The following is a 21591-nucleotide window of genomic DNA, read 5'->3' on the forward strand; positions in this document are numbered from 1 at the left end:
CAAAAACAGGCATTAATTGATCACAGTATTATATGATAATGCATCCTCAGTGATGCTGATTGTAGACATCCAGAGCCCACTGGAAAGTTCCACTGTAGCAGATCTGTCTTCCTTTCATAGTCTGGACTCTGCAAACCATAAAGAGAAACATTTAAGAAGGTGGACTTGCATGTGTGGAGGTCGTACTGTAGGTTCTCCATCTTTCTGTTCATCTCATCGGTCACCGGACAACAACGGGGGAAGAAAGAGCCACATGCTTACATGAATGCCTTGATCCGACAGGATCTGTGGGTCTTGGCTATGCTGTAGACACGCTCCAATGGTAAAGCACGCGTGTGGACCTTGAAGCAGCAGTTTCCAGGCTTGAACTGCGGAGCTTTAGCTGTGAGGAAGGTGAAACGGACAAAGTCAACGCAGACACGTCGGCGAGCAAACCCTGAAGAGGCTGAGGCACAGACGCAGATCACTCACGCATGGTGTTGCAGCAGCAGGCGGTGAGCAGCAGCAGCCCCAGAGTGAACCAAAGAGTCTTCATGATGCTGTCGGATGGCGGTGGTGCTGATGTTCTTCACTCTTTGCTGAGACGGCTTTATCAGCTTTCCCCCGACACCTCCTCAGATCTAGTGTCTAGTTTGGGGAAGGACGTGACAGCAGAGATTGGTTGTGAAGATTAAAACTCCCCAGAGAACGGAAACCCAGCGTTTATCTTTACATCTTGGTGTATACATTTAGTTAGTGGAAAGTCATCGACTTGTAGTGTATTCAGTACGTTTTCAACAGACGGAGAAAGAACACATGACAGAAAGACATTTTTATTTAGATTTAGATCGTACTCAAGTTTAAGGGACAGTGTCTTTGTTCAGTGGTTCCAGACCAGGGGTCATACTTACTGGAGAATTTATACAAAAGTCTGAATAAAACTATTTCAAAAGAAGAATTGTTGTTGTCCTTTGTTGAGAACTTACTCGTGAGATGAGCTTTGAACATTTCATCCTTTACATTTCCAGAAGCAGATGGCAGCAAGGCTTAGAAACCAACCCAAATGCACACAAGTGGACCAGGCATGCACAAATGCTTTGTACATTTCATCTGTTTTTGCTCAAAATAGCACTAATTTACTGTAGAAAATTGGAAAGGAAATGCATTTAATCTGTTTTACATCAAGACAGCATGACATTCAGGCCCAATGAAATGATTGGACAGGTCTGCAAAAGCTGCACATACCATACCGGACCATTTGATTTATGGATTGTTGTTGGGTTGTAAAATAATGTTTTTGAAGATGATTACCAACCCTAGCTTGAAGGTGGATCCTGATTTATCACTTTATCTTGAAGTCCTATAAGATGATACCTGTATCAACATCTATTTTAAGACCTTCATGTCTCAGCTTACTGCTGACAGTCCTTAACATCTTGGTTCAGGTGTTCCGGAGAAGACACACTGCACAGAGAGCCGGAGGAATGTGGTGTGAATACTGGCCCCGCAGCTTCTCTTTGCCCTGGCTCCACATCACAGTCCAAAAAGTCAGCTTTATTGTCATTTCTTTCATTTGTGCAAACATACAAAAGATCTGAAATTATGTTTCTCTCCTGTCCAACATAAAGTGATAGTAGTGATAATAATAATAATAAAGTGCAAAACAGATAACAAAGAACATGTAGACAACATAGAAGTTCAGATACTATAAAAACTATGAGACTTTACATCTGTAGTGAGTCTCATCGTCCTTGGTGATGAGACCGACCAGAATTGCCTCGTCTGCAGACTTGACCTTGTGGTTGGTGCTGTAGGTGGTTTTGCAGTCATGAGTCAGCAGTGTGAAGAGCAGTGGGCTGAGCACACAGCCCTGAGGGGCCCCTGTGCTCAGTGTGAGAATGGATTTGATGTGTGACATGACTAGACGTTCAAAGCACTTCATTATTATGGGGGTAACGGAGTGGGTTTCTTTGGCACAGGTATGATGGTGGTGGCCTTGAAACACGTTGGAACGACAGCTTGTCTCAGAGAAGTGTTAAAGACATCCGTGAAGACATCCTTAAGCTCCTCTGCGCAGTCCTTCAATACCCGACCAGGGATGTTGTCTGGACCTGTTGCCTTGCGGGTGTTGATATTGGAGAGTTTCCTCTTCACGCTGGCAGCAGACAGGCACAGGACCTGATCGTGGGGAGGGGGCGGAGTCTTGTGTGGACGTGTGCTGTTTTGTGCTTCAAACCGTGCAAAGAAGCTGTTGAGGTCGTTTAGCAGAGAGATGTTGTTGTCGCAGGTCTGTGGCTTGGGTTTGTAGTCTGTGATGGTCTGAAGGCCCTCCCACAGGCTGTGTGTATCTCTGCTGTCTTTGAAGTGCGAGGTTATCTTATTTGTGTATTCCTGTTTTGCTTTCCTGAGGCCGTGGTACAGGTTGGCTCTCGCTCTTCTCAGGCCAGTTTCATCCCCGGCTCTGAAGGCCTTGTTTCTGGCCCTCAGCAGCCGATGGACTTCCCCTGTCAGCCACGGCTTCTGGTTAGCCCGAGTGGTGATGGTCTTTATGTGGGTCACACTTACTGATGTAGGAAGTGTCTGTGTACTCCTCAATGTCTGTGTGGTGGTTGTATGTGGCGGCCTGCTTAAACATACCCCATTCTGTTGGGTCAAAGCAGTCTTGGAGAGCAGAGGAGGCCCCCTCCGGCCACACCCGGACCTGCTTCAGAACCGGTCTAGAGACTTTCACTCTGGCTCTGTATGCTGACATTAGCATGACGGTGATGTGGTCAGAGAGTCCAATGTGGGGTAGGGGGGAGGCCTTGTATGCTCCTTTGTGGTTAGTGGACATACTACTGAACGGGCCTACCAGGCACAGGCAATGAACATAAAGAAAAATAAAATAAAAACAAAGGGACACAAAAAGCCCAAAACAACTACAGAAAGATGCAAAAACACCTTGAGAGAGACTCAAAATGGCTGTGAACAGGGGCAAAACAACCACAAAGACACATAGACGGAATACAAAGAGTCACAAAACAACTTTCAAAAAGGGCAAAACAATAAGACAATAAGAAAAAAAGAGACCAAAACTACAAATAGATGCAAAACAGCTGAAATAAGACACAAAGAGTCTCACAACGACTATAAAAAGGGGCAAAGAAACACAATCCACGACAAATAGAGACGAAATGACAATTTAAGGGCAAAAAAAAAAAAATAATACAAAAAGAGACCAACACAACTACAATTAGCACGGGGCATTTCCATCTCCAGAAACAATGTCCTTATTACTCGCCATTATCCACAGTCCTCACTTTTACAACAGAATGATTTTCCACCTATTAAAACTCGCTTCGAAGTTTCAAAAGCCACTTTAAACCCAAAATGTATCATTTTCTCTATAATTCATATGTGCACTATTTTGGCATTAAAAGGTTCAAGGTTTTAGAAGTAAAACAATTATAATCCGAGGGTTGTAGGGTTATAAATACAAACACAAAATACCAACCACTAAAGTTTGCTGGCTTCTGAAGTACATCATGACTCATATTCTCCCCTTATGCAAATCTGTGGGGTGCAGACCGAAGTGATGGAAACATGATCTTATCACAGCTATTTTCAGACCAGGTTTAGCAATGCATCTGTGACTCATTTACACCTCTGTGCATTTGCAACCAAATCAATTTCCTCCAGATCATCGTCTGTAACTGATTTTGCATTTCTCTATTAGTGTGCAATGCACGGAGCTTTATATGTAATATAATTATTCACTGAAAAAATAAATGTGAGAAGCATGTGTTGTTACTGTGAGCTACTGATGTGTCAGAACATATAAGTACAATTAATAGGAGACTTTATAGAGAATATATTACAGGAAATGTCTGGTAGCATGTCACATTAATATACAAGTGCCCTACCTAAACGTATACTTACTCTCTTGTCAAGAGCTGCGGTCCTTAAGAAAATATGTTTCTAACACTGTCCAGTGGTTTGGAGATGTCTGCCATGCTGGACACCCCGGGGGCCCTAACAGACCAGTGGTTTAGAGATGTCTGCCATGCTGGACACCCCGGGGGCCCTAACAGACCAGTGGTTTGGAGATGTCTGCCATGCTGGACACCCCGGGGGCCCTAACAGACCAGTGGTTTAGAGATGTCTGCCATGCTGGACACCCCGGGGGCCCTAACAGACCAGTGGTTTAGAGATGTCTGCCATGCTGGACACCCCGGGGGCCCTAACAGACCAGTGGTTTGGAGATGTCTGCCATGCTGGACACCCCGGGGGGCCTAACAGACCAGTGGTTTGGAGATGTCTGCCATGCTGGACACCCCGGGGGCCCTAACAGACCAGTGGTTTAGAGATGTCTGCCATGCTGGACACCCCGGGGGCCCTAACAGACCAGTGGTTTAGAGATGTCTGCCATGCTGGACACCCCGGGGGCCCTAACAGACCAGTGGTTTGGAGATGTCTGCCATGCTGGACACCCCGGGGGCCGTAACAGACCAGTGGTTTGGAGATGTCTGCCATGCTGGACACCCCGGGGGGCCTAACAGACCAGTGGTTTAGAGATGTCTGCCATGCTGGACACCCCGGGGGCCGTAACAGACCAGTGGTTTAGAGATGTCTGCCATGCTGGACACCCCGGGGGCCCTAACAGACCAGTGGTTTGGAGATGTCTGCCATGCTGGACACCCCGGGGGCCGTAACAGACCAGTGGTTTAGAGATGTCTGCCATGCTGGACACCCCAGGGGGCCCTAACAGACCAGTGGTTTGGAGATGTCTGCCATGCTGGACACCCCGGGGGCCCTAACAGACCAGTGGTTTGGAGATGTCTGCCATGCTGGACACCCCGGGGGCCCTAACAGACCAGTGGTTTAGAGATGTCTGCCATGCTGGACACCCCGGGGGCCTTAACAGACCAGTGGTTTAGAGATGTCTGCCATGCTGGACACCCCGGGGGCCCTAACAGACCAGTGGTTTAGAGATGTCTGCCATGCTGGACACCCCGGGGGCCCTAACAGACCAGTGGTTTAGAGATGTCTGCCATGCTGGACACCCCGGGGGCCCTAACAGACCAGTGGTTTAGAGATGTCTGCCATGCTGGACACCCCGGGGGCCCTAACAGACCAGTGGTTTAGAGATGTCTGCCATGCTGGACACCCCGGGGGCCCTAACAGACCAGTGGTTTAGAGATGTCTGCCATGCTGGACACCCCGGGGGGCCTAACAGACCAGTGGTTTAGAGATGTCTGCCATGCTGGACACCCCAGGGGGCCCTAACAGACCAGTGGTTTAGAGATGTCTGCCATGCTGGACACCCCGGGGGGCCTAACAGACCAGTGGTTTAGAGATGTCTGCCATGCTGGACACCCCGGGGGCCCTAACAGACCAGTGGTCTTTAACCAACAGCAGATGTACTGTTTCTGATCTAGGGTTTTGACACAACACAAATAGCGTCATCAATTCCATTCATGTATTTAACAGATTTTATTCATCATATAGCATCTTATTGTCCGGTATTACTCATGTTAAAGCTATATGTCACACCGGTAGATTCCATAACGTTACAGCGTCACACTGGTATTGTAGTGGAATCCTGCTGTGCGTGTTTAGTCTAGTGAGTACGGTACAACTCAGGCGTGGAGGCCTAGATCCGCTCTCGGCCTCCTCCAGAGTACTTACGGTACTCCGGTTGTATGCGCGTCAGAAGCGACCGAAGACCCGCTGAAATTCAAAGTTGAAGGAGGAGACTCACCGGAAGCATCAAACAATCAGTAACTCGTTTCTTGGTCTCTGTCAGTTCACCCGTTTCACACACGCTGTAGTTTAACACAGTACTTATTTTCAGGTAAGACGGAATACGACTCGCCCAGCATACCTTCTGTGTGTAACAGCGGCTAAAGTTAGCTTGCCATTCTAAGCTAGGCTAACGTTACGCTAAATTAACCCGAGTTGCCTCAAAGGACAATGTTGCTAACCCTAGCATGCTAACGTTAGCTCCTTTATCTAGTTAGTTTTCAAGTTCCTCGAAGACGGAAGCGTCGCGAGCTTCCAACTGAAGTGTAACTCCGGTTATTTCAGTGTCGACGCTGTAAGCCTAGACGTAGTTAACGTTAGCTGACAAGTTAGCACAACTTGCTAGCAAAGTGTTTCGTTTTTTAAAATGAGCTGAGCTGAAAACTTAAACCGTTTCACTTTATCTGTGATAATGCTGCGGCGTTTTTATCCCACATTAACAGTTAGTGTCTGTCTGTGGACAAACATCTGAAATATAGCTTTAATCAATTTAGCCCTTTTCTCAACCTAAGTTATATTATCTTAACGTCAGCCCATCACAATGACTTGCATGACCTAGTTAGGTTAGGTTAGTAACATTAGTAGGAAGGTGTTTTGAGAGGAGTGAAAGCTAAATAAACTGCCATAGCTTATTGGTGTTGTGCTTAAATGGCTCTGTTCAATAACAGCTGACACATTCAATACATACCATCTGTAATGTCACTTTGCAGCTCAGCATGGAGGCTGGCGAAGACGCCAACTTGAAGAGACAGAGAGCGCCTCTGTCTGATTCTGAAGACGGTGTCCTCTCCCCATCAGGTTTGTTTCTACCTGTATTCAAAAATCATGGATAGGCTTCAAAGCAGGGAATTAATGTGGCACCTGTTGAATACAGGTTCATAGACATATCTTTATCATCAACACGGCAGTTATATTTGTGACTTTTGTCCTTGTGCGTCTTTCTGTCTGATGTCTCAGAAGGGAATGATGGCCAGAAGCGGCGGCGTCTAGAGGCAGCCGGTCAGGAGAATCGCAGTCCGAAACCATCCTCCTCCAGACGCCTGGCTGAGCTTGGCACAAAGCCGGACACGCCCATGGTTCCTTCAGTCCGGTCCAGAGTCCAGCAACTTACCCAGAGACGAGAGGGTAATCCTACCTTCCCTGTTATCCATTGGGTAGACTTAACATTAGAAACACCTTCACCATAATGCAATGCAATTCAACAGACTACTGTCCACAAACTACAGAAACTGCCCCGGCTGGATTACCTGCATTCAAAATGGGAACTACTGTCAAGGTGCTGAGCACCTTGTGGATCCAGTGTGTTAGATAAATACTGTAGTTTGTTGTTTTAGGGGGAGCTCCTCTTGCCCAGCGGTGCCTCTCAGATCCTGGGACTAACAGCCCATCACTCATCATCCATCAAATGGGCTTCAGAGGGCATATCCTAGGTGAGGATGCAAATGGTCGCACAAAACCTCTGAGAATGAATATCACAGAATAGTTTATTTTCAGTTTTTTTCCCCAGAAAATTAAACAGACATTGAAACAATAGATGGAAGTCAATGTGATAAACTATCAAAGGCAAAGACTGAGATGGTCTCTGGCCTTCAGCTCAGACCTGACAGTGAGTGGCTAGAGCACCATGTCTGGGGGTTGAAGGTTTGACTCCAGCTTACAGTCGGTGAAAGGATTTGCCACACCTAGCTGCAAAGTCTTCAATAAAAAGTAACATGACTAAGGTTAGGCATTTTTGCACAAGTTCACTATAAAAATCCCTTTTTATAGTGAACTTTAAATTGGAGATTCACGTACAACTAGCAATACTATTTCTGAAGTCATGTCTTGGTTAAAAATATGCCAATTGAATTATAATTCTCCACTGCACTCAGCAGACGCTAATAAATGATCTGTAATCACGTACGGATCATTTCCCAACAACTTTGTGCATGCACAGTGCATCCTCCCATCACACATGCAGCCCACACTACTGCACTGTCCAAGACAAAGGAAAGTTTAGTTACATATTTACTTTTTTTCACATTACATATTCTACACATACAGACAGACAAACAGTTGTAATGTTGCTGCTATGAATTCAATATACTTTATATTATTGTTACCAGCAAGCAAAGTACACAGTTTAGAACTTGACACCTCCAAGATTTTGCTAGCTACATTGAGATGTAGCTTGATTGAGCATGCTAATACTAATTGAGGAGTTTTGATTAATCTCTTTCCATTCATTCCTTATTGAAACAAATGTATACAAAATGTAGTTCACTTTAAAGTTTGCACTCAGTCCAAATAGTTGCCTAAATTGTTCAAAATACAGTTAACTGGCTGGCTAGCTAGCTCACCACATGGAACATTTCACATTGTAGTAATTGACAAAATAATATGGCAAATAAAAAATGTCTGGATACAATATTGCAAATAATCCACATATTTCCTTTTTATTCCAGTTGTTTTCGAGTTAAATCCTGTTTTTATTGTGACCATCAAGGTGTTAAAAATCCATTAGAGAAGATGGTTACTGGAACATGCTATTGTGTTCCAAAACAGCGAGCGAACCATATTTCTAGTGTGTTGCTTCGGGTTTACATGAATATGTATGTAGATTTTTATTTTATTTTTTAATTGTATTGCATATTTTATTGATCGTTCTGCCAGGAATGATTTGTATCATACAAATTGTTTAACAACTTAACATTAGTAATACAAAAAAAACACATTTTAAAACTACAGTGAGACCATTTACTCATTTCTAGAACAAATCAATGTAACATTGGAGGAGAGTTTTTACAGGTTAGCCTATTTTGTTGAACATGCCTGGCAGGTGTAGCTTCCTGATAGAAACTTTTTTTAAATCAGAGCCCTGTTGAAATGTTTATGTTGTTCAGTACTGTGGATGCTTAAGATTAGTATTAGCGCCATGCTAGGAGTTGTATCTGCCAAACTTCCAGCAGGCACATTTGAGCAAAGGGGAGACGGGTACAGGACATTCTGTGTTGTCAGGCAAAAAATAAATGAACAGTTGTTTATTATAAATGTCAAGGGCAGCTCAACTAAAGAGTTCCAGCTTTACTAACTCAAATCTGCTTGCAGTACACACGATAATGCTGTGTTCTATAGAAAAACATTGATCAGATTGGAACTTACTCAATATAACTTGTCTTTGTGATATTGCTTCCATTTTCTTTTAGATTACAATTTCTATTTGTCAATCTATTTATGTTTTGGAAGTGAATCTCTCTAAATGTCTTCCTCCCAGGTCAGGGAGAGTTCAATCAGCGCATGGAGCGTTTTAAAGTGCCGGTCTTCGAAGCTGGTCCCACCCCCGCACCGAGCCCTGCCAGTGCCTCCCCGCGGACCCGCTCCAACGTTGTGTCTGCCATTCAGCAGAAACTCCACGGCACTCCAGCACCAAGCTCCAAGCAGGCTTCTCTCATTCGCCAGGTTGGTCCAGGGTCTTTTTATTCATGTTTTACTGAAATGTATCAGCAGTACCTAAAAGATGAACAAATGCAGTCAAAAACAATACAAATAATTTACACCCATAGAATATTTGTAATAAGAACTTAAGAATGTCTGTCATGGTTTAACTTCTCAGGAACGGGAAGAGGAGTTGAGCCAGTTGCCTTTCCAACCAATCAGTGAGAACGCTTGGCTGAAAAGGAGCAGCTCCTATCCCTCGTTATCTCAGGTGGGTTTGTGATCTTGTAGTCGCACCTGTCTCATATATATATTTATTTATTTATTTATTATAGTAGATGGGGTTGATTTGGCTCATAGAAATGGACAATAACAAAAATAGACGATCACTCAATTATTTAACTGTTTTCAGCGTGTCTATAGTGTTTGAATACCAGGCAGTTTAGTTCTTGAAATGCCATGAAGTGATATATAAAAATAAAAAAATAAATGCATGGTTATTGCATTTACAAATAGGTTGTCCCCTTTGAATGGCATGTAGTATATTCAGTACAGTAACGGCAAGTTTGAGGTTTTTGTTACACACCAGTTTATGTAAACATTAGCAGGGATGGAACCACTCTGGCCCCTCATCTTCCTCCGCCTGGGCTCCTAGATCTAGAGGGAGAGTCCATTGGCCCCCTTTGCAGCTCTCAGATGTGAGTCTGACCAAATAAACCTTCTCTTTCTGGTCACTCTGGAGCTTTGACGTATGGCTACTACTTGGAGCCAACAGAAATGGCAACATGGATTTGGGTACTGGTGAGAATTAAATTGGATAACAGAACAAGGCAATATATCAGCAACAACCTTTTGTTGGAAGAATTGCCCATTTCCATGGCTCCAGGTGTTTGTCGCTTTGGAGGAGGGGAGTTCACTTCTTAAATAGTGCACCTTTAAATCTGATGGTGTTTTGGGGAAATTGGCTGTTCACACAAAGTGTTATCATTTCACCAACATGTTAACATGAACACTAGCAAACCGTAACTGAACCGGCAGGAAAAGGTAACCGAATACTTCAGAGATGAACGTCACCAATTCACAATCTGTTTATATATTTGATTGGAATTCTATTAAGGGGGTAACTTTATGTATAATGCTGCGGTCACACCAATATTCACAACGCTTTACTCGTCCGACAAGTTGTGTTTATTCGCTTCAATCGCGACTTAGAGGGGGCGTGGCTTTACTCTGTGGAAACAGTTATGATTTCCCCCATCCACCACAGAAGAAATAACCACTATTTATGCTTTATACTTGTTGTGGACATCCCACAAACGCCAGAAACATCAAACGGCCTCGTGTTTGGGTTCATAACATTAATATCATTTATTTATACACAACATCACCTCTAGGCTCACACAGCTCGGTGACTTTCACCGACTACGTCTCGATAACTGTCGCTTCCAGCGCTACTAGAGCAGCAGCCAGTTTGATTCACCAACGGCAAAAATGTTGCATCGCTTTTGGTGTGAACGCAGCATAACATACAGTCACCTTGGAGGGGTATGTATTTGGATTATTCAGCATAACTCCCCTTGATTTTAATGGCTGTACTCCACTGGCCATTTGGTGTTTGTTGTCATTCACAGTTTGATATTTTGTTTGAGTTTCAATACTTTTTTATTTGCTTCACGCTCTCCTGACCTTATTCTACACTTTCTCTGGTTGTTTTACAAATCACGATAATACCTGCAAGATGTACTATTGTCTTACTTTCCTTTTAGCTTTCATATTTACTTTGAATTCTTTATATATCTCTCGTTGCTTCCAGCAGATAGATGGTGACGCTGAGATGAAAGATGGCAGCTTTACTGATGCTACATCTACATCATGTGCAGAGAAGCAATCTTCAGATGGGACAGGTAAAACTTTCCCATATACCATCCCCATTAATTAAATAAACATTTTGTTTCTAGAGTGTTGAGAATGTGGTCAATACACACCAGAACTAGAGCAGGCAGACTGTAGCAATAGAAGTAAGAATGTCCTTATTTGACTTCAAGACCAGTATTGTCAATATTTGTTCCAGTTCTTTTGTCGCCCATTTCACTCTGAGAATGATTATTATGAATACAAAACTCCACACTACTCGGTGACATCCCTCATTAAACTCAGTCACTTAAATTGGAGCGATATAATATAGTTTGCACTACAACCCTGAAACAATGCTGGTGTATGCCATCTCCACTGAATGAGTGATGTGAAGTTACAATGTGATGATGCTTTACACGAAGGGTAATATTCCCAAACGGTTCCACAGTGAAGTCTACAGAGGTTTACATTTTAAAATAAAAAGAACACCATTATCGGATCAATAGTCAATCAATACCCACGAAGTCTAAAGGCCAACTGCCCGTGCTGAGATCTGCAGCGATCGCTTCGTCATCTATCTGTTTATCGATGCTGTTTGTGATTTTGTTTATTATTATTATTATGTACTTATTCCACTAATTAGCAGACGGTAGCTAAACAAATGGCCCACTTCTGAGCTGACCTCTCGTACGCATGCAAAATGACCTCTTTGGCTTGTTATTTACGGTAGTTTGAATAAATTATTATAATCTTTTCACCCCGACTCGCTCGCTGCTTTGCAGACATTAAGTTTATTGGTGAAAAGTTTACGGCTTTAATAATTTCAACTCAAGCGTGGATGTTTTCATGAGGAAGGCAGCCATCTTGTTAGTGCTCTCGTATATAATCACAAGTATAGTCTGGTACGGTTTCTGCTGATCAGCCCGATAAATCCTGATCTGAGCACCCATATGAACAAATACTCTGCTCTAATGTACATCAAGTATTCAGCTTAGTCTAGATGTGATACTACTTTTTCAACAGGTGAAAGGGCACCCGGTGACTCTGAAGCTCTCGTAGAGCTTGACAACTCTCATGAAGCTGGGCAGCTGAACGCTGGACGGACGGAGCTAAATCCTCATCGAGGTGATGAAGTCATGGAGGATGAAGGAAGTAAGGAAAGGCAGCCAGAGACCCAACAACCACAGGCCCAGACTGTCTTGAAGTTGTCGTTTAGTGAGGATCAGAGTTTTTCCAAAGTACCTTTGAGTGACGACCAGAACATGTCAGAGTTGTCTACAGGTGATGAGCAAAGCTCACTAGAATCCACTCGGACGGAAGCCGATGAGGTTTCCGTAGTAACTGAAGAGGCGTTTTCATATGAAGAAAGAGATGGCTCTTCATACAGCGAAGGGGGGGTTGAGCCTTCAACAGATGAGGAGTTAAGGTTGTGGAGATATCCTCTAGACGAGGAAGAGTCTATCGTAGCTGGAGAACAGGAGGAAGAAGAGTGTGTTGGAGAGTTGGACTCATCCAGAGTGGAAAAAGGTAAACGAGGCTGTGTTGTCGATCACAGTGAACCCTCTCACATCCAGGATGGTGAATCCTTTTTGGGGGATGTCTTTGCTGAGACGGCTAGCTCTTCTGAAATGCAGGAAGATGAGAACCCTAGACCCGAGGAGTCACAAAGCTGTTTCAATGATTCTGTGAAACACCAATCTAATCCAAGCGGAGACATCGAGACCATAGAGTCCTGTGAAGGACTTCCTCAGGGAGCAGATACAGAAGCTGTTGATATTTCTATAATAAAACCAAACCAGAAAGACACAGGAGGATGTCGTCAAAAGGATGACGTGTGTCACCAGTCAAATGAGATCCAGACAGTCGGTAAAGAAGAAAACAACATGGATCTCGAGTCAGACAGAAGTGGCTGCGACAAACAAGCGGAGGCATCTCCTTCTGCGATTCTTCAGGCTCTGACAGAAACACAGACGGAGTACACAGAGCTCAAAATAAATATTAAACATGCAGCAAAACACCAGGCAGAGTCATCAGACACCGATGGGATGGATAGAGCTCCGAGTTCCACAGAGGTGTCGGATCACCTTTTGGAGAGCGAGCAAATGGAGCGAGGTACAGTAGATGGGAGCCAGATGGTTGTAGATGGGCTGAGAGAAGGAACTCACAAGGTGGAAGGAGAGAGCTCAAAGAAAGTCACCTTCATCCTGGAGCCTGAGCTCATCAATGACTCCACCCTGTCTGAGGCCAACACCTCCACAGAAACAAGTATGTCGGGTGAGAACAGTAAGAAGGTGCAGCACAACATGCAAGGAGCACATGGGTGAAATAGCTTGTTGGTAAGACCAAAACCACTAGTACACTGGATATACTGGGCTGTTGTCAATACAATCACAGGGTGATTTCCCAACACGTAGACATGCACAGATGTTATTTTGAGAAGTGTGTGTCTCTGCAAATATCAAATGTTTCAGCTCGAGTGTGTTGGGAAATATACATTTTCAAATAGAGAGACCAATACGGGGACACGAGCGCACAGTTGGTGTTGCACAGGTGCACTTGAGGGAGTAAATGTGAACGGGCATACACCTGAAACCATACGGATGGTGCCCAACTGTTGTGTGGGACATCAGCAACCTGTCGTCACAATTGCTGTCCTTTTTTTTTTTTTTTTCAGAAGGTGCCCTCACACGTTTGTGAATGCTTTTTGTTTTCCCGCAGACGCTGAGCTGAGCTCTCATGATGAGACCAACACGGCTGAATTCATCGACCAGATGTTCGAGGAGGTGCTGGAATATGCTGGAAGGATGGAGGAGGAGAGGGGGGTCGATGAAGACGCCGAGGACCACGACAGCGGTATCGGCGCTTGTCCCGGGGACAAAGACAAGATGGACACTGAGTCGGAGAAGAAGAAGAGTGAAGAAGAGGGGGAGTCCAAAGAAGAAGAGTGCGATGCGAGCAAGAAGCTTGAAAGCAACAGAGATGAGCTCACCTTTCCTCCCAGCGGCATCCTCTCTCCCCTCAGCAAGTCTGTAGAGGCTGTGGTCACCCCTTTCGTAAGATGAATTCATAAGTTGATCTGTCCATTAGGGGAGCTCTGATCAAGTCAACATTAATTGTTCTTTATTCCACCAACAGCGACTGGCAGGGAGCCAGGACTCCAATCCTTCCTCCCTGCTCTTGACTCCAGAAGAGACCACCACCCCTCCTGCAGAGTCGGCTCCTCTATACAGGTAATCACAGCCGAGGCCTTTGTACACACTGTTTGGAGTTCTCCATCTTCAATCATCAGTTGTCTTATGTTGCCAAAAATCAAAAACATATTTTTCTGTTGCGTAAAGGCGTTCTCGTATTTTAATCGTGCAGTTCTATGAACGTGTCATTATTATTTTCTTTTTGAAGGAGTAGTAGTGATAATCAATTTGTGGGTGTATTGGTCAATTTGCCTGGGTAGTTGATTGGTGCTGTCGCGTGTGATTTGATGTCGTTTGTTGTCGTCTGTGCTTCACAGTATTGATGCCTACCGCACTCAAAGACAGAGTCATCTGCCCACCATTCAGAGTGTCACTCCTGGGGTTCAGAGACGAGCACCAGAGAAGCTTCAGCCCGCCGTCAACACCAAGGAGACAATCACGGTGTGAAGCGCTGGTTTCAGAACAGCTGACTAATTTGTCTAAAGGGCCAATGTGTATGATTTATGTGGATCTTTTAGTATAGTAATCCAGTAGTAATATTACTGTTTTTCTTTTGTGTATAATCACTTAAAATTAAGATCACTGTATTCGCTTGTTACCTTTTTAGAATGGTATTCTAAAATATCTTATTCTATATCTACATAGGGAGCTCTTCATGGAGTTCACCGTGTTGCACTGCCACGTTTCTACAGTAGCCCAGAAGGGACAAACCAAACACTGGCCAGTGTATACTGTTGGATGCTACCAGATCCAACACACTGTCCTGTCCCCTTTTTAAAAACATATCGTCATTACCAAGAGTACATAATAAATAGTGATATTCTCATACATGTGACATGATCACAATTAATGTACATGTGTTTTCTAATGCATGACAATATAAATGTCTGCATCATTTTGTGTCATCTATGTGCATCTGTATTTAGATTATTTAGCTATTGCCTTAAATCCAGTCCAGGTTCTAGTCTTTCTGTTGTCCTGTGTGTCCAGGCCCTCGGTGAAGAAGCAGGGAAGCTGCAGAATGTGATCAACCAGACCCTGCAGGCTCTGAGCTGCTGCACTGATGAGGAGCATGGACGGGGCTCGCTGGAGGAGGCTGAAGCGGAAAAACTACTTTTGGTCTCCTGTAAGATTACATTCTTCTGTTTCACGTCTCATCTTAGTGTGCCACAGATTAAGAAGCCATGTCCACACTGTTTGAAAATGTTGCCTCAACAGCAATCGCATTCTTTTGATATCTTCTTACATACAGTTGATGAAATAATATTAATAACAAAACTGTGAATTATTGTGGTTGACTTGTCCGGCTCAGGTGAGAAACGCTCGTCCCTGCTGGCGGAGGTGGCCAGACTGAGAGAGGAGCGGAGCGCTGAGTCAGCGGAGGACGGCGAGTATGTTTCCCAGCAGGCCTGCAGAGGCACCGTCAGCATCACAAAGATCCAGCTGCCTCTCAAGGTGGAGTTTGTCTGCTCCTCCCACAAACGCACAGGTAGCACATTTGACTCATATCTAGCATTTATGACGCATTTGCGTGATTTCACCTATTTAAAAATGCAGAGCTTAATCTAAAATATAGTGGTTGGCAGATACTTTGAAATGATGTAACAATGCAGGTCGGCCAAGTCACTACTTCTTTGTGCTGATCCGCTACGGGCCGTGCAACATCGTCGCCACCCCGCTGGCCACGGCTGCTGATGCTCAGAACGGAGACACCATCTCCTTCCCGACCGCCGTCACTCTGTAAGCTGCTTCACGGTCACTCCATTCCATAAATCACTCAGTAACGGACATCACTGGACTAATCTGTTGTTCTGTTTATATATTGTTGACAAATGATTCATGCTTGGTCACACCCAGACAACGTGCCTTTTGAATCCAAAGATCCAGTCAAGGTGATCCTTTCAGTGGGAAAGTATCGATTCATGCATTTAATATTGTTTTGTCAGGAAAGATATCCGCTCGTCCTTTGAGATTGATGTGGAGGTCTACAGCCTGGTGAGATAAAACATTTGACAGTTGTTACGTATTCATGAAGATATTCATTGAAATAGTACAATAGCAGTTCCAGTGGGAAAACAAATGTTTAACGCACATACACCACTTTACTATTGTTATTCATAACCTCTATGTTCCAATACACTGACACATGGCATGTATGACAGCAGGTTAGGTAGCATGTTGTTGTCTAATGCTGTACTGTTAGCATGCTAGTTTGGTGCGAAGCTGCACAGTTGGATTTGGTCTCCTTTACTGTGCCGTCTTTGTGCCTCCTAGTCCCACACTTCAGGTAGTAACTGCAGCGTGGACCGGACCACCACCAAGTCACGGGTGAGCCAGTGAGCCCAACCATGAGCCAGCTGTGCTAATTATCAATGGCCGTCTAAGTGCTTTGTGTTGTCTTCACGTATTCAGGTCACGCCAAGAAAGCTTCTGAACACGATCACAGTGAGTGTCCAGTTCATATTGCACGCTTAAATATTATCGCATGCTTTTATTTTGCACATCTCACTGAAACATCTTTTGTCTTCAGAGATCCAGTAACAGTCTGACATGTAAGTCATATTTTATTTTATGTCTGACGTCCTGCTTCCTTTAGTGTGTTGTTTAGTGCTCTATAGAGCCCTTTGTAAACACTGTTTTAAAAGGTGCTATATGAATAAAGTATTCTTATTTTAAACTTTAGACTGATTTCCATTCTGATCTTCTTTGTCCTTCAGCTGGTGCTCTTCCTGCCCTCAACACTCGTCGCTCCAGCAACTTCTTTCTGGTGGGCTCCCACAAGATCACCTTGGCCTCGCTGGGACACAGCAAGTTCCCCCTGGATAAGGTAACTGCTGCCAGCAATGAGAATGAACTACAGGTTAACACACGGCCGCCCTGCTCTGTGGACTGTTCAAAACTAATTAAACAATAATTCAACTGGAGACTTTCAATGATATAGATCCATGGATAGATATTACATTTTAGAAAATTAAATAATAGGAAAATGCAATGTGTGTGTGTGTGTGTGTCAGACAGACAGTGTATGTACAGTATATATATTTGTTTCATGTAGTTGGATGGATTGTTTTGTAAGTGCAGACAGTAAATCTTTCTTGTTCATTGAATAGAAGCATTCAGAGGAAAACACGTGGCCCGTGTCACACATCCAGTCACCGGGTTTAGCACCTCATTTCTGACCTCCAGCACAGTGCTGCAGGCATCACTATACACCCGTTTGGTGCTTTAATTATTCTGTTACAAGTGTACACACATGGGTGGGCTCACTGGTGATGTAACATGTCTGCACCCCTCTCCCCCTTCTGTCTTTCTTCCTCCACTCAGATGAAGCTTGAGGGCAAAATCAGGAGGCTGCTGGGAGATGAATTTCAGGACAAGGTTTTCACAGTTCTGCCAGCCTCGTCTCTCACCGTCTAACCTCGTCTCTCACCGTACAAATTGACCACCGCCTCAGTCTCGAAAGCATTTGCTTGTGCAGGATAATTTAGGTTGAATTAGGTCACACTCTTTCCCATGTGATCTAAACAAATCAAAGGCAATATTATTATATTGACTTCAAATGTCAGTACCTTGATGTGAAATGACACATGTTTACTTCCTGGTGCACAAACACTTGATGTGCATTTGGAGACACATTTCTCTGCTAAAGTCTTGCATCATTTTGGATTACATAATCTAGAGCAGGAAAAACTACACTTTTGTGTGTGTGTTTCTGTGAGAGAGAGAGAGAGGGTGCGTTTCTGTGTGTGTTTTTCTGTGAGAGAGGGAGATTTAAATGAATGCCATGTTTCCGTGTCGTGCTTCTTCATGTCTTCACTTCTTACCCGTTTAACCTCCCGGTCTGCAGGTGCCTTTCCTCTCACCTCTGGAGGGCAACATCTACCTGCGACTGGACAGTGAACGACACTCTAATGTCCAGCACCACGGCTTCCTGGTCAGTAATGTGATGGCTGATCTTCCACAGATTACAATGACTTCTTTACATTACATCTGTTTAGCAAACCCTTTCATCCAAAGCTGCTGACAATAAATAAGTGCACTGAAATATGTGGTTACAACCCCAAGAAGAAGAGTCACATATGCAGGTCTGCATCAATGTTCCATTTAAAGTCAATGGGAGATTTTATTCTAGGCGCCATGGAGCGTTTCTGATGTAGACGTGGAGTTGGTTCCACTGGTGTGTGTTGAGTAGAGCAGCCATGAGACGTCAAAGCAGAACGTGTCTCTGCTCGGCTGAAGCACTTTACTGTCACGCTGATCCACAAAGCAAACGGGGCGACAGAATTCATAGATGTGGTAAAAGCTCAAACACAATAGTAGTTATCTAAAAACCACAGCCGAGAGTGTAGCTCCTCCTCCCTTGAGTACAACAACCAATCAAACCGGACCAGATGGACGTTCTCCTTACACTGTTTTAAAGCGCATTAAACACACTTTCTTTTTGTCATCTGTTTCCAGACCATGTTTGAGTTGATCGGTGGATACGGGGTGTGGCATCGCCGATATTTTGTACTGGAGGGATGCAACATGTACCACTGGAACCACCCCAACGACAAAGAGACTAAGGTACGGACGGACCCGACGGCAGAGCCAAGGCAACCGGCCACTTTTCAACTCCTTGTTGTTTTCTGTCCCAGGAGGCAGAGGGCAGCCTTTCTCTGTCCAGCGCCCACAGCCGCTGCGTCAGGCCTGTGAAGAGAGACTCGTGTGCTCGACCTTTCACCTTCGAGCTGGTCAGCAACGTCCCGCCGCAGCAGGACTCCAGCTCCAAGTAAGACACATGAGCTCTGTGGGGACGTGTGGGTCGTAGTCCACGTACTTTCTTATAGTTTGACTGGTTATGATCATCTTTGTTGCACATTTTGAACAATATTAAATTAAACTCATTCATGATGAAACCTGTTTTTATGTAATAGCCCGTTTTAGCTCGTACTAGTGATGAGTCAGTCGGAGGGTGTTTTACTTTTGCCAGTGATTTGGGTTGATTCTAGAAATGTATTTTTTAATGGTACAGTGCCTATATAACAGACTCTGATTTTGAAGGGAAAAGTCAGTAGTTATCCATGTGTTTACCAAAGTAGGACAATGTGCTCTCACGATGCTGATGCTGTTGTTGTCCTTCAGGTGTTGGTTTTCAGCCGACACCAAACAGGAGAGACTGGACTGGATGGGGAAACTCAACCAGGCGCTGCTGGACTTTAACACGTGGAACCAAGCGGAGAGTGAGCAGTGGAGCTCGTCCAGCAGTGGGAGCCTGAGGGAGAGCATCCTGTGACCGTCGCTCAGCCAGCAGACCACTCACACGGCTTCTATCTAATGTGATCGAGCGACACTTGGTGCCTGTTGTTACTACAGAAGTAACCAGTTAAAATGCCAATACAACGCATTGCTCTGCTCCCTCGTATTCCCAGGTATACACTTTGTATTGCTGCATGTAAATAAGCCCATATCATTACATATCTAAACCCATATTATATAATACAGCGGATGAGTTAACTGGGGAGGTAAAAGATTGAATGTAGTCTGTTCTGCCTGATGTCTGTTCTTTTACATGTATTTCCAAATGTCAGTCTGTCACTTTGTCGTAAATGTTATTCATGTGAACTCATCTATGCACCTAATTGGAGGTATCTATACAATAAATGGATACAAAAACAGTGTATGGACTTGAACGATCCAGACAGGTGTTTTTATGCAGAAGCTGGTACAAAAGCCTAGTAAATCTAATTCATAGTAACTCAACATTGTGTAATATCACTTTTGATAGTTCAGAAAACATGTTGACGGTTCTATTTCAAACCGGTGTCCCAGAGGTTTAAATCCTCCCCCGTGCCTTAGCGTGCACATCTTAGAGAACCATAGATGAGCTATATGTACGGCGCCTGGGAGAGTCCGACAGGAAGCAGCTCAGGTCAGGAATGTCATACAGGAAGTGGGCTAGAATTAGACTTCCTGTTGGTGCCATAGCTCCTCTGGGTGGAGGCGCTGCTGCGTTACGGAGCTCAAGGTGACGTCCAGCTTGTTGAATGGGCTGTCGGAGCAGTAGTGAGCCCTGGCTGCTGGGCGGCGCTTCAATACGAGGAATCTGAGGGGCTGTCAATCGGGAGAGGAGGAAGGAAGTCTCTTGTTGTCTCGTCCTGTTTATTTATTGCAAGAAGGAACATTATGACGCAGCTCATCAGAGCAGTCCGTGACAAGATTCAACGTTTCAAAAGGCCTCATGCTCATTTGCACACACCTGAAAGTTACACCCCTTTTTAAAGAAACAACCAATCATGAGAAGGCAATGTAGACGGTATCTAAACCAGTTTCTGTTTCTGCAAAGTTAGCATATTTCTCACAAACATAATATATCAATTCTTATAAAAAGTTAGTGTGGCAGAGTCCTAGAGAACAGCCCATAGCGATGTGTTCTTATCTGTTAGCTACGAGGCCGTCTCGAGACAGAGGCCCATTGTCTTCTCTGTCCCGGGACGACCCAAGTCACTTCGGCATTTAGACATCAACCAATTCTCTCTGCCATGTAATGTTGTTACATGGATGTTACAAAGGTAGAGCACCTTAAGCAATGCTGTCCATTTAAAACTCAATCTGACCGCCTTCCTAATTAGAGTTTTGGTGCGTCTGGTGGTGGCGCTACAGCGAAGGTCAGCAGGTCACCGTCATCTGGGGAACAAGAACGTCTGCGGTGACTTTCACAGTGTTGACTGGCCGGTGAACACGAGAGCTCCGGTGTTGCCAGACGTCCTCTTTAACTCTGGCTGCAGATGCATGTCAGATGGTTGTTGGACACAGCAGAGCGAGGAACCGGAGAGCGGCTGGTCAGCCCCCCCGTCCCGAGCGAGGAGGGTCCCGCCCTGACAGGAACACGTTCTGCACGACATCCTGGTGCGTGGCTCTGGAGGAAGGGGTTCCTGTGTGGCAGAGATGGGACCAAACAAAGGGCGGCCACCTTGAAAGGAGGCCGGTTAAAGAATAGTTCGGCAGTGTAACACGCAGCGACGTATTCCATCTTCATACACGGGGTACACGCCTTCCCATTTCACAATGGACTTTTTGTTTAAAGCGGCTATGTTTTCATATTTTATAATAAAACACTTCAAATCGTAGCTCACACACACACACACACGTCTTCAGGCTTGCTTGGGAACGTGTGTTGGGGTTCCGGCCTCGGGCTCACTTGGCACGCTCCTCGCTGCCTTCTGAAGAGGTCCGGGAAGCTCGGAGGCGTAAACAGGGCGGCCCGGTTCAGAGGACCTCATGAAACCAGCTTCCTCCCAGTGGTCGGACAGCTGCAGAGGATCACCGGGTCAGTGACACGAGTGTGTTTCAGTGAGCACATTGAGCATCGGCAGCCTCTCTGGTGTTAAAA

The 21591-nt window shown here is 44.7% G+C and overlaps 2 protein-coding genes across 13 annotated transcripts in view; one reads left to right on the forward strand and one right to left on the reverse strand.

Annotated features, from left to right (window-relative positions):
- LOC117731754 (C-C motif chemokine 4-like) overlaps positions 1 to 637 on the reverse strand; it is a 687-nt gene extending 50 nt beyond the window's left edge. Inside the window, exons 1-3 of the mRNA XM_034534102.1 lie at positions 472 to 637; positions 262 to 382; positions 1 to 128 (exon numbers count right to left, since the gene is read on the reverse strand). The exon at positions 1 to 128 is cut by the window's left edge and continues 50 nt beyond it. Of these exons, the coding sequence (XP_034389993.1) occupies positions 47 to 128; positions 262 to 382; positions 472 to 535 (267 nt within the window). The 5' untranslated portion in view covers positions 536 to 637 and the 3' untranslated portion in view covers positions 1 to 46. The remainder of the gene's footprint in view (positions 129 to 261; positions 383 to 471) is intronic.
- Positions 638 to 5577: 4940 nt separating this feature from the next.
- On the forward strand, positions 5578 to 19879 carry si:dkey-30c15.10 (uncharacterized protein LOC559353 homolog). Of its 12 annotated transcripts, none has more exons than XM_034533984.1 (25): positions 5646 to 5738; positions 6471 to 6558; positions 6718 to 6885; positions 7095 to 7190; positions 9014 to 9198; positions 9353 to 9445; positions 9783 to 9872; positions 10988 to 11078; positions 12052 to 12180; positions 13747 to 14081; positions 14164 to 14258; positions 14537 to 14660; positions 15210 to 15345; positions 15532 to 15708; positions 15833 to 15959; positions 16166 to 16214; positions 16494 to 16547; positions 16632 to 16664; positions 16750 to 16771; positions 16937 to 17046; positions 17544 to 17597; positions 18067 to 18153; positions 18678 to 18785; positions 18857 to 18990; positions 19344 to 19879. In XM_034533984.1, exons 2-25 carry the CDS (start codon positions 6477 to 6479, stop codon positions 19492 to 19494), a joined length of 2730 nt encoding a protein of 909 aa, XP_034389875.1. In that variant the 5' UTR covers positions 5646 to 5738; positions 6471 to 6476; the 3' UTR covers positions 19495 to 19879. The 12 variants fall into 12 exon arrangements, with proteins under 12 accessions (XP_034389879.1, XP_034389881.1, XP_034389871.1 ...); XM_034533983.1 differs by having other exon boundaries at positions 5652 to 5812; XM_034533985.1 differs by having other exon boundaries at positions 5652 to 5812; positions 12052 to 12153.
- Positions 19880 to 21591: the final 1712 nt, after the last annotated feature.

Source organism: Cyclopterus lumpus, chromosome 6, assembly GCF_009769545.1.
Source record: "Cyclopterus lumpus isolate fCycLum1 chromosome 6, fCycLum1.pri, whole genome shotgun sequence".
Taxonomy (NCBI): Eukaryota; Metazoa; Chordata; class Actinopteri; order Perciformes; family Cyclopteridae; genus Cyclopterus; species Cyclopterus lumpus.